Raw genomic sequence first — 13,838 nt, 5'->3', positions numbered from 1 at the left:
CACATCACATATTTTCATGTATTCTAAAAGATATGATTATTCTTCTCAATTTAATTGTTTCAATATTTCTATAGCAACCAAGATGCACACCTCACATATGTCATACCAGCTCATAAAACTAATAACAACATACTTATAAAATAAATTCAACGATAAATCAAATATATAAACATAGGTGCTCAGGTGTAAGGATTCTTACAGTAATTTGTAGACTGACTCAAACATGAATCCAAATCACAACCTACGAGCTGGGGTGCTGAGTCCTCTGATCAAAACCTCCTGGCACCGCTGACTCTCCCCCTACAACATCAATTACAAATCACAAACTAAATCATTTAATATTTAAATATTTTAAACCATAATTCACATCTACTATGAGGCCCATTACCAGGTTCCCAAATATCTCAATCCCTCCAAATTTAGGGGGCAGTCGAGGTGGCCCGACCCCACCCTTTCACCACCGGCCTATGTCGTCGCCAGCCGTGGCCGCTGCCATACCGGCGATGATTGGCCGGTCTCGGTGAAGAGACCACAAGAAGGGATGGATGAGAGAGAAGGGGAGAAGACCCTTCTCTCTTCACGGATGTTTTCTTTGGTCCAAGGGCAGCAGTTATGGTGGCTGTGCCCTCTCCTTCCCAACCCGCCAACATCTCGGCCACCACTAGCCGAACCATTGCCGACCGCCACTGTTGCAGTCGCTGGCGATGGTGGCCGGCCAAGAGAGGCCGGGAAGAAGAGGTCTCTTCTTCTTCTTCTCCCAGGAACCGGAAGAACTTCCCTCCCTTCCACCATCATCAACAGAAGGCCACCATGATGGTGGCTTGGCCCCCACCCGACGGCAGCCACAGTGGCCCACGGCTCACAGTCGCCGCCGCCGATGGCCAACCGACGAGAGGAAGAGAAGAAGAGGATGGGATCACGAGGGAGAAAACCTTGGATCCACCACTCCCCATCATCAACTAAACCTGTAAATCCCTCACCAACTCTCACGCAGTCCCGATTCATCCCCAAATGGCATGGATCCCGGCCAACCCGGCAGCCGGTGGCGGCAAGATCCGGAAGAGAGGAGCCAAAATAGGGATACCCTGTTTCGGATCCTTCTCCGATGATTTCATCGGCCAAAATCCAGCCAACACAGCCCTTAATCTAGAAAATGAAGCACAAGGGGACGAGCCATAATTACCTCAGTCCGATGGGGTGCTCCGGCAATCTTTCTGACGAGAAATTGGAGGAGAAATCCTTGAGCAAACTCGGATCAAAACCCATGGATCCAAGGCATCTTCACCAGATTTGTGGGGGAGGTCTTCGTTGAAGGGAAGAGAGGCTTTAAGGCATCCTCCATAACTGGCTGGCTCTTGGAACCGTCCCCTCCCTGATGCTCGATCTCCCCTAGCGAGTCGCCTCCCCTTGTCGCTCCCTCTTCCATGATCGTGCCTAGGGTACGATTGCAATTGGAGATGGGCCAGGCCTCTTCAGGCCGGCCCATCAACCCAAAGGATATATATATATTTTTCTTTCGGGGTCCTCACATTTAGGATGATTGCAATAAAGAACGTGATGTCCAAACGTGGGATGCGAGATCTCCATTACAAAATCAGGGGGGAAAAATGTAAAAGAATAAGTAAACATGAAATCTTTAACAACTTAATCATCAAGTCAATCATGCCATCAGAACGTCACCTAATGAGGTTGTACAACTTATTGAATCAAGTCTAGTTATCGGTCACCATCTTTTATAAAATTTTTTATTACTCTTTTATATATTTTTTTATTGCAAATTTTTTATAACTAGCTCCTATAAACTTTCTTTTCTAATAATGGCCAGTTGACTCTGCCACCCTCTCCAAAAAAAAAAAAAAAAAAGAAGTCATGTCATCAGTCCCTGACACCACATGATAATTGAGAAAGAAGCATTATTGAGCAAATAATTTTCAGGGAACGGTGACTGTCCTGAGCTATCACTCTCAATGCAATCATGTGCCCAAGTTCTCTGACCTTCCACCACCTCCCATCCCTCATGCACCATGAGCCATAATAAAATAAACTTTTTCCCCTACCATGATGTCCTGTTATGCTTTTCTGCACATGAAACAGCCTCCATCCAATTCGAAAACTAGTATAAATAGAAACAGAGAGAGAGCAAGGAACTCTTGGAGTTCTCCCAAACACTTCAAGGAGCCATGGGATCCTCAGCCAGTGAGTCTAGATCTGCAGCAGAGAACGTTGTTGAAGAATCAAATCCACCAGAAATTGTTATATCAGTGCTGAATACTCCAGCTCCTCCTCCTCTATGGCATGAGCTCACCTGGCCAATAAGAGAGGGAATTTTTCCTTGCAGAAAAGAGTCCTCATCACTGTTCAGACATGTCATTTCAGTACTCTGTGGTTTATTTCCTGTCCTCTCTTGGGGGAAAAGGTATGACGGAAAGACCTTTAGGAGTGACCTGATGGCAGGCTTGACTCTTGCAAGCCTTGGCATTCCACAGGTTATAACATGAGCCCCGTCAGCCACCTGATCTCTGTCTGTCTGTCTGTCTTCTTTAAAATTTGTAAAGACATTTTCTGTGTTTTGCAGAGCATCGGATATGCCAGTTTAGCCAAACTGGATCCTCAGTATGGCCTTTGTAAGTCACATTTTAATACTATATTACACATGCTAAATAATTTTATATTCTACATCTCAATTGTCATTTCAATTACGAGGAACAAGTGTCAAAACAGATGGAAGCACCAATAAAGCTCCAGTTTTCTGCATACTATTATCGATATAACTCTTCAGAAATGTTTCTAAGATATTTAACGACAACTTTCTAATTTTCTTTTTGTTTTAACCATCTCTGATCGTAGGATGTTTGTTGTTTCCAACCAGATACAAGTGTCATACCACCTCTAATCTATGCTGTGATGGGTAGTTCGAGAGAATTAGCTATTGGTCCAGTTGCTGTTGTCTCTCTGCTCCTGTCCTCAATGCTTCAGAAACTAGCAGATCCACGAGTTGATCCTGAGTCCTACAGGAAGCTGGTTTTCACTTCAACATTTTTTGCCGGTATCTTTCAAGCTGCCTTTGGATTGTTCAGGTTAGATTCCTACTTCCTGTGAGCTATTTTGCCACACATATATTGATAGATGAATTCCGCAATGCGAACAACTTGGTGCCTTCCATCACCATCTTCAGGCTGGGTTTTCTAGTGGACTTTCTTTCCCATGCTGCCACTGTCGGATTCATGGGAGGAGCTGCAATTGTAATTAGTCTGCAACAACTCAAAGGCCTACTTGGTATCGCACACTTCACAACCAAAACTGATGTAGTTTCTGTCATGGAGGCTGTCCAGAATGCAATTCATCAACCGGTATGTATGCTCTTACTCAAAAGTGCATAAATAAAATAGCAAGAACTAATTTTCATTGGATTTCCTATTAACTTTTGCCACTTTTCTCATTCTAATGACAGTGGCACCCAGAAAATGTCTATCTTGGCTGTTCATTCCTTATTTTCCTCCTGATCACCAGATTTATAGTAAGTGATCCAAATTCAGTCTATCTCTCACGGGTTTTTCATCTGGTTCAGCTGATGAGAACATAAATTTGCATTACAGGGAAGGAGAATAAAGAAGCTTTTCTGGTTGCCTGCCATTGCACCACTGATCTCTGTTATACTGTCAACTCTGCTTGTTTTCATGACAAGGGCAGATAAGCATGGTGTAATAACAATACAGCACATAAAAGGAGGCTTGAATCCAAGCTCTGCTAAACTGTTACAATTCACTGGGCAAAATGTGGCCCCGTGTGCAAAAGTTGGCCTGATTTGTGCCATTATAGCTCTCACGGTATGTCTGCATAAATTCTTCATAATAATATTTATTAACTAAATATCCTATACTACAAAAACACCTAATTATTATTATGTTCAATTTCAGGAGGCCATGGCTGTTGGGCGATCTTTTGCTTCAATAAAAGGTTACCACCTGGACGGAAACAAGGAAATGGTAGCTATGGGCTTCATGAACATTGCTGGGTCTTTGTCCTCTTGCTATATTGCAACAGGTGATCACAAGTTTTGACTTCTGACAATTAAATGATATGCTAAAGCTTAAGCTTAACAGTATGATCTTTTTCTTCATTTAATGACCTTAAACCTATATAAAAAAGGATAACAACATTAATATTACAATAATTGCCTTAACCTTCATTAAATTGTGGATATGAGTTCAAATCTATTATAATCACAACTATTCAAATGGAACCTGGAAATATCATAATGTTTTTTAATCTACAATGAGAAACATTTAAAATGAGAAATGGCTATAAGGGCCACATTAGCCCAAACATAAGAAAATAATTCATCCTTCTCCTGAATGGTCCATATTGACCACACTGCAGAAACTTCATTTTAGGTTCAAGAGTTAATTTTAAGTCTAGTATTTAGACCTAATTCCATTTATAACTTTTTTTGTCAAATCTTGGACTTTGATCATCCATTTCAAATATTTGATTTATCATTCCAGTTGACTCGATAGGACGATATTGTTTACTTTTGAAACACAAAACAGATCATGTTACCCTAGATTGGCCTAATGGAATTAATATAATTATCCATTCTCATGAACAGAACATTTCATTCTTTAAATCCGAGATGCTAAATTTGATATTTCACCTGTTTTGGGTTGTGGACTTCAGAAATCCCTCTTACCCCTTAGACTCGGTATTCTCCTGTATCAAGTATTGGTTTGCTACCAGTACCGTATCGTACACTCAGTATTAGATGGCACGGTCTGGCATGGCAAACCAAGGCCCATATCATTCATGTCAAAATACTTTAGGAAAATTAACATACCAAAACCAGTAACCTTGAGGCATACATAAATTTCTAATGTTTTCCATAATATTAATTGAAATTTTCATGTCATCATATCATTTTTTTTAAAAAAATGAATAGGATAGAATAGACAATTGTGCTAATATTGAATAAGAAGCTTGCATGAGTCCGCATATAGATCTTGGAAAATGCAAATTATATGTTTAACCCATGGTATGCTGTATCGGCCCGAACCGGATGGTACAGGATGTATCGTACCGGTTCGGCACCGCTACTCGGTATGGGTGTCGTACCGACACTCTGTATGTTAAAAAAATTTCGTAGATTCGGTCCTTAGACTTGGGCTATTGAGGGATTAGGCCTTCAATAAATTCGGTCCTTAGATCTTATGTTCTAGGATTTAGGCTAGTGGTAGATACATTAATCTCCACTAGATTGGGCTAGGAAGGGATCCTTACAATCCTTTGCTAGATTTGGGCTAGTAGAGATCCTTGATTGCTTTACTAGATTGTTTTGCTTTTTATTGTTCTTGTTTGTTATTTTGATTGAGTGGAATAAAATTCTGTTTAGCTTTATTGTTTGATCCTTGTATTGAGTTATTCCACCGACGTTACCTACAATCGGTCCATCATCAGCGTTTTTCGAAGGCGCACGCAAGAAGCACGAGGCAAAGGGGCTTGGTGAGGGGCTTTGGACCGTGAGCCCCCACTAAAGCACGCCCCGCGCGGGCGCGAGTCGGGAACCACGCCCGCAAGGGTTTCCCATGTTGGGAATGCGTCCATGGGGAACCGCGCCCATGCGGGGCAGCCCACTCGCGCGCAGGCGCGAGCGGGAAATCGCTCGCCCAGCTCGCGCTCGCGCGCGATTCCCTGCGCAAGGCAACCCGCGTGGGCCATTAAATGCCACGAGTGGCATTTAATGCTACTCTATGGCATTTAACATGCGCGGACGCGCATTGTTTTTTTCTCGTTTGCGCGTCACTTTGCGCTCGTGCATCTACTCTATTGGCCGGTTCGGTTCCGTACTGGTACCGGTGCCCACCGGTACGTTGGTATAGTCGATACGACAGACCTTGCCGATAAGGTATTGGTATGGTATTGAGGTTTGTTCAATATATGAGCCAAACCAGTCTATACCGATCCAAACTTAGCAAAACTACCCCATACAGTATTGTGGTTGGGAGTGAGAATAAGTGTTAGAAGCTTATCTCGGTACAGGTTGCATATCATACCGTACTAAACAAGTAACATACTGGTACAGTTCTCGATGTTGATTTTGTATCTCTTGCTCTATATATTTGCAATATCGAGCAATAACCTAAAGAATAATGCTCATCTATAGTTATGGTCACAAAACTAAAACTCATTTAGATGTTTTATTTTTTGGAATAACTCATTTAGATGTTATTACCATTGTAGTCAGCTAAACAACTCTAGCACTTCAAGATTGCATAACACTTTAAGATAAAATATGAACAATAGAATCCTAAGTATCAGTTTTTTTTTTCAAATAATGAACAAATTGCCACTAGTGTTTTTTGAGTTTAATTCTCCCATAGTTAAATGAAAATCTCAATATTGAGAAGACATAAATACATATATACATACGCACATACATGCATACATACATATGTATATACATGAGGTAGACTTGGCTAAATACATATATACATACGCACATACATGCATACGTACATATGTATATACATGAGGTAGACTTGGCTACACTTGAGTCGATTTCCACTCAGATCCGGTCAGATGTGGATTGGACAAAAGAAGTACGGACTCCAATAATCAGAGCCATTGGATGTGCTTTAGTATCTTTAAACTGCTTACACACCATAAATTATGTGATTTAGGGATCTTTAGCCAATGCATCAAATGATCAAAAAATTGGATAGTTTAAATAATACGAAGTAATATATGACCACTTGATGCCTAGACTAGGGGTCTCCAAATCACATGATTTTTCGTATGCAAGCAATTTATTTGTAGCTAGTTACATCTATGCCTTAGATCATCAACAAGATCTCCATCATCCAATCTAGATCTAACTAGATTTGACTGGAGATCCATTTGAGTGTAGCTACGTCTAGCTCTATACATATTCCTTCATCATACATATACAATTTCATTGGCTATCTTTATTCCAAAGCAAATTTAGGTAAATTTACTCCACAAATTTGGTTTTGAATAAACCCTCCAGGAGTTGAACCAATGGAACTGGAAAGTTACGGTATACTTGACATTGTTCATTAGCGTATGATATTTGCATGACATGTTGGACCCTTCCATAGTTCTGATCCTGAGAATTTTTACAATTTATGTATTGGGCCATGGGGGCACAAATACAATAGTCATCCACTGTAATATTTAGTTAAGACCCCCAGAAACGTAACAAAATAACTACACTTTCTTGGCACGAACCTGATCAGAGCTCGTAAAAATCTATTTATTGTGATGTTCCATGAGCATTCATTTAACTTATCAAAAAATGCTTCATTAGCTCTTACATTTTGAGTTATCAAAACATGCCATTGGTTTTGCCCATGACCAAAAGCTTGGAATCAAGGCTTGAGGATATGGCTGTTAACTGTTGTGGATCACTTTCAGCCAGAGTCAAGCTGAAACAGACACCAGAAGTTCCTTTTGGTTAGTTTTTCTTAGTTTCAACTGAAACTAATAAGTTTTAGTCTGGCTTCAGTGGGTTTGGCTAGTCTTGCTGAACAATTGAATACAAGGCACAGTCATTCACACTAATAGCATATTTTCTATGAGTAAATACAACATTTATAACTGCATGCATTAAATTAGTAAGCAACATAAAGTTATCACAGAGAAATGCTCGATCTAATATTTTTTTGGGTAATGCTAAAAAATGATAAACAAGAAACTTGGAAACCCAAGGTCCCAAAAAGCTTCAGAACTGCTAAAAAATACAGTGAATTTTCAAACAACTAGAGCTCATGAAGCAAATGGCATATATAATCACAATATAAAATACCAGCAAACTTCATGAATTTCACTTATCTGCAATAATAACTTCCCACTAAAAATATCAAAATTACAAAAAAGAAAAAGCCTATATAACATAAAATGCTATAAAATGTTATGTAATAAGTTATTCTTGGCTTATGTCGATTTTTCTTCTACTTTTCAACTTTTTCTTGATTTTCTTGGACAACAACACACAAAGTGCATCAAGACGATCAAATCTCTAAGGCTGTCAAAGGGACATTCATAAAATAAATTCTAATGCATCAGATACTACGCAATTATAAATTTCTGATACAAGATGAGAGAACTCACTCTGCTTTCCGGGACCAATTTCCCAATTCAGTCCTCTTAGACAATAAAACTTAATCAAAAGATGTTTTTTCTTCTGTTGTTCTCAAATAAAATGCAATCTTTAAAAGATAAGGTTTCTTCCAGCAAGATGAGAAAGAGAGAAGAGCGAGACCCAAGCTTGGATGGCTCCCCCGGTCGCAGGGATATTCCTCATAAATGATGCATTGGTCACTTGAGTTGGGGAAGAGACTGCTAGTGTAGCTTACCAAGCTTGTTTTAGCTCACCAATCATGGATTCTTGGCTTGTTAGGTTGGAGCATGGTAGATTGACTTCAACATATATAAATAAGAATCATAATGAACTTGATAAGGATGTGCAAAGTCTATATGTTGGCTTGTGTGTGCAAGTTTGCATGCAGCTAGGGGATTGGAATATGGGTTCCAAAAGACAAGGGTGAATTGGTGAGAACAAGAAAAAATTATGAGAATCTAATGACATAGGGGCAGCCATATATCCTGCTCCAATTTATTGGTTAAGGTTTACAAGCCAAGTTATTGGAGTTGTTAATTGATGACTTGAGCTAGAACCTAGTAATTTACCAATTTTAGTTTTTCTTTTTTTTTTTGATAAAAGTAGTTTTGTAATTTCAGTTATTAGATCTAACAAACCAAATAAGTTTTCAGTAAATGATCAATGTTGTCAGACATAGATATCGTTGCATACAGATGTATGTGATCCAAAAAAGACTAAATCTTTATGATAATACTATGCCTCATCCATGTAAGAAATAATTTGCTGGTACAATAACAAACTTGCTCCTACAGTCTTAATATCGGTGGAACAAACGCTGAGTCCATTCATTTCAAATACAGAAGTAATCTCTACTCTGCTGTTAGCAAAACCATTTGACTTGTTTTGGGGAAAAAATCATTCACAGGCTCTTTCTCTCGAACTGCGGTGAACTGCAGTGCTGGATGCAAAACAGCAGTCTCCAACATTGTCATGGCCATCACAGTGTTTGCTGCCTTGGAATTGCTCACCAGACTCTTATACTACACTCCTGTCGCCATCCTCGCTTCGATCATCCTTTCCTCCCTCCTAGGATTAATCGATATTGGTGAAGCTTATGCCATTTGGGAAGTCGACAAAGTAGATTTCCTTACTTGCCTAGGAGCATTCATTGGCGTGCTATTTGGCTCGGTGGAGATTGGCCTCTTGATTGCGGTAAGACGGTTAATACTTTTTTTTTCCAGAAAAATGTGAATCAAATCTCCTGTAACAAGCTTTTATATATACAACATGATCCACTTATAGCCTCCATGATCGAGGTCTAGAATTTATTTTCCTCATGAAGAACTCGTAACTAGATAAGAATGCAGGTCTAATACTTAAGTGCAAGGCTTTGATATTTTTTGGCATCAAATTTGATGCTGCAGGTTGCAATCTCCTTTTCTAGGATCATATGGAACTTGATTAGGCCACAAGTAGACATACTAGGAAGAATTCAAGGAACAGACATCTTCTGCAGCATTAAGCAGTACCCAATGGCTAAACAAGCGTCAGGCTTGCTGATACTTCGAATCGACTCTTCCTTCCTTTATTTCGTCAATGCCAATATGATCAAAGAAAGGTAACTCGTCCGACAAATTATCATACAAAAGATATTCTACATGAGCAGAAAGAAATAGGAAAATATGAGAAGGCGAGTGGAGGCTATTGAAAGAATTTGAAAAGATTTTTCTTTCTCCAAATGGCTGTGGTATATATTGTGCATTAGTATCTAATATTCTTGGTATATTATGCCAAAGAATTTTAGAAGCTTGAGTAGAACAGCACTACAAACTGGGTCAATATTGGCATAATTAATCACCCAGTTCTTATTGTTTTAGGATTGCAAAATGGGTGAAAGAAGAACAAGATGAAATAGAGGAGAATCCCAAAGAAAGAATCAAATCAGTGGTCATTGACATGTCAAGTAAGTTTTTTAAAACTCTCAAGACAATATATTCCTGCATGCTTTCAAAAATTTCTCCAATAATAAAAAATTTTATTGTTGATGTATCTGGCTGCAGATGTTAAGAACATTGACACCACAGGGATTGCTGCATTAGAAGAGTTGCACAAGAAGCTAGACAGTCTTGGTATACAGGTGAGCCTAGCTACCTAGTAACTGAGAGAGAAGGAAACAAGCAATTCTTAGAATTTATAGTAGGGGTTGCTCTAAAACTTTAGAACTACTGTTTGGTTGCAGCTAGTTATGGCCAATCCTGGGTGGCTGGTTATTCACAAGATGAAATTGGCTAGTTTAGTGGACATGATTGGAGAGAAATGGATCTTCCTCACTGTGGGTGAAGCTGTGGAAGCATGCCCTAATGCCAAGAGAGACAATGGCAATGGTTGAGTTGATCACCTGTGCTCTGTTTATCTGTTTATAAATGAATGGCTACTTTAGCGCAGTATATATGTCTTTGAAGGAGATTTCAGTGAAATCTCTTTCTCCATATCTATCTATCTATCTAAAGAGTGAAAAAGCTTGGGAATGTAAAAAGGACATGTTGCCTGTATGTGGAGAACTATGTGTGTTTCCTAGAATATTTTAATAATGGTTATCGTTTGCTAATGTACAATGGATTTATCATATATTGGCTTTAGAAGGTAAGTCCATTGTTGAATGGTGAAGCTCACTTGCAAGTGTTAACTATTGTTAATTGGTAGTACATAGGTACTAAGCCAGTGGTGGATTGTGTTGGCATAAATTAGATCAAATTACTTGATCGTAAAGTTCTTTCATATTAATAATTTTGTTCAATTATTCTTAATTTTGCTTATCTATTAAGCTTTTTTACTTGCTTAAGTATCATCTTTATTTTTTGGATAAAGTACATAATTAGTTAATAGCTATTAATGATTATTTCACAAATTATTCTAGTTCTTGTCTAAATTTATTTTAGCCAATCTTTTATATCAAGATTTTCTAGATTCGTAAAGCATTCTAGCCATTTTTTCTTCATTTCCCAATAAAGGTGTCATCTATACATTGTCATCAAAAAATGTTACAACCTATAGTATACTTTGTTTGGTTGAAAAAATATAATTTTTATCTGAAAGAAAAGAAAACAAAGAAATATGAGAATTTTCTTTTATTCATTAGTACTACTGAAATCAAGGAGAAAGTTTTCGAATAAAAGAATACCGTTTGATTGTGTAGAGCTAATTAGATGTAGGATGGACTGAATTCTTAGATGGTGCATCTCTAAAAATTTCATTAATATAATTAAAATGTGCGTGGGTCTCCCTTCTCTTTTTTTTTTTCTTTTAAGAAAAGAATATGTTATGTGTAGGATAAGTTTGCTATTATCTCATCCAAATTTTGAGAGATGAGCAAGTTATTAGTTTTCTTCTCCAAAATTACTATTTTTGTGACAAAAATTTTACAACGATTCGAGAATTTTTTCCTAGAACAATTTTATGTAATATATTTTCTTGTAAGAACTTTTTTTTATTTTATTTCTACTACCAAGAATTACAAAAGAAGATTTCTCTGTGAGTACTTTTTTTCTTGCAACTCGAAGAATACTCCAAAAGTTTTGCTAATGAAAAGTTTCACTAAGTTCAACATCTATAAAGTTTAATTTTATTACACTTTTAGGATACATCATGTACAACAAAATAACTATATTTTTTATTTTATTTTTTGAAATTGTTAATCATGATTTTGTAATGTGGGGTCTTTGGTTCTATAATGAAATTTAAAAAAAATATTGTAAAAATCATAAAATTGGGAACTTCTACTTCGAACAATTTTTATCAAATTCTCTTTTACTCTTTAGTTATTAACTTTAAACTTTTTAAAAAACTTTGATTCTAGGGCTGTAATCGAATCAGATACGGATCGGATATTAGCATATCCATATTTATATTTATTTTATTGAACGAATATAGATACAGATACGAATATTTGTCGGATATAAAAATTCATATCCATATTTATTTTAAACGAATGTGGATACAAATCTGATATCGAAAAGATATAACTATGGATATAAATCGAATAATTAAACTTTATGATCACAGAATCAAGGATATTACTAAGTAGATGATATATTAAGTTAACAACAAATTAATATAGTTATTTATTTTTTAAAAATTTTATGAGTGTCATATAAAATTACATAGGGTTAGAAATGAAATCGAATATTTAGATACGGATCGGATGATTGTCCATCCATATCTATTTCTATTTTTTAGCGGAAACGGATACATATATAGATATTAATTGGATACTCAGATTTTTATCGATATCCAGATAGATTTAGATATGAAAATGGATCCGAACGGATATTTTCCGATCCACTTTCATCCTTATTTGATCCTCAACAAAATACCTTATTAAAAATCTCAACTTTTAAAATAAAAATATCTTAAATTCATGAAAGCAAAAATCACGATTTTAAAACAAAAAAGCTTCAAATCCATAAATTGATTCCAAAAGTTGGTGCAAGTTCTAGTCTTTTTTTTTCGAACTTGATTCTAATATAATATACCTTATTTCTGTAGGGTCTATGCTATAATAAAGAGCAGGAATCAGACTTTTTAGCTTGCCAAATATATTTCTTTTAGAGTTTGAAAATATATTAATTTGCTCCCAGTACCACAGAACTGCTTTAGGAACTCTGAATGTCCATGAAATTTGAATTAGTTAAAAAACCGAAACTAATCACCACCATTTCAGTTAAAAGGTTAAATAAAGAACACAGAGAAGACTGATCCCACTATTTCATTAATTTTCCTATTCATACTTATGTTTTGACCTTCTAATACTTTAAATAAAAAAAGCAATTCATTTGACACCTTTCTGAGGTGGATTTGAAAGCACTTGGTGAACCAGCGAAAACTTCGCGTTTAGTTTCCGTTTAAAATTACACGGACTGTTTGTTAAAAAAAATAATTAACGATTTGATAAGGATTTAATTTAAATTTGTTATTTCTATGTTCATACTTCACCCACAGCTATTCTCTAATTACAGCGCGAGGACATGAAACATAAAATTATTTAATAGACCCTGTACCAACGGTAAAACGTTTTAGGGTCCAAGGACGTTAAAGTAAGAAGGCTTGCTGTTGAGTTCGACGCTTTTCATAGCCTCTCCTTCCACTCCTCTCCGCGGCCATCCGAGCTCTCTTTTGTTTTTGAGCAATTTTCGTCGGGTCCGATTTCGAGTACGATTTATTTGATTTTTAATATATTTTGTCCTTTTAATCCATTTTTCTCTTGATTTTTTTTTTCCTTCCATTTTACTCCCCGAATTGCAGGTATTTATAGATCGAAGAGAATGGAAATCGGGTGGCAGAGTTAAGGGTTTGTTTTCAAAGTTTTTTGTTTAGTACATTAAATTCAAAATACAATGGGACAATGAATATATTTCTTTATTTTTTTTGCCAAAAAATCAGATTTTCTTTAGAAAATAAAAGGATATATGAAATTCTAATGACCGAATAATAATTAAAAGTGAATAAAATCGTAATGCATCGAGCACTCACTGTTGTTTCGGTGATCAAAAATAAATCTATTTTTTGGGCTTCTCGTTCATGGCAAGCTTCATTTGGAAGCAATTGACGGTGAAATTTGTAATTGGATTCTTCCTCTAAAATTGATTCTGACTTCATATAGCGAACAAGCAAACAGCAAATAAAGAAAGTGGAGGCAGAGGGGAATCTGACTGCAATGAAAGAA

At 36.9% G+C, this 13,838-nt stretch overlaps 1 protein-coding gene across 1 annotated transcript; it reads left to right on the top strand.

Annotated features, from left to right (window-relative positions):
- The first annotated feature begins 2,095 nt into the window (after positions 1–2,095).
- LOC103721059 (low affinity sulfate transporter 3-like) lies at positions 2,096–10,802 on the top strand. Its single transcript, XM_008811094.4, has 12 exons — positions 2,096–2,486; positions 2,576–2,624; positions 2,870–3,077; positions 3,176–3,350; positions 3,452–3,517; positions 3,597–3,827; positions 3,918–4,044; positions 9,042–9,328; positions 9,541–9,734; positions 9,994–10,079; positions 10,177–10,253; positions 10,356–10,802. Exons 1-12 carry the CDS (start codon positions 2,181–2,183, stop codon positions 10,503–10,505), a joined length of 1,956 nt encoding a protein of 651 aa, XP_008809316.3. The 5' UTR covers positions 2,096–2,180; the 3' UTR covers positions 10,506–10,802.
- The last annotated feature ends 3,036 nt before the right edge of the window (positions 10,803–13,838 follow it).

The sequence above is a fragment of the Phoenix dactylifera genome, unplaced genomic scaffold, assembly GCF_009389715.1.
Source record: "Phoenix dactylifera cultivar Barhee BC4 unplaced genomic scaffold, palm_55x_up_171113_PBpolish2nd_filt_p 000190F, whole genome shotgun sequence".
NCBI lineage: Eukaryota > Viridiplantae > Streptophyta > Magnoliopsida > Arecales > Arecaceae > Phoenix > Phoenix dactylifera.
The sequence above is the reverse complement of the archived record's forward strand: the minus strand, read 5'-3'. Positions and strand labels throughout refer to the sequence as shown.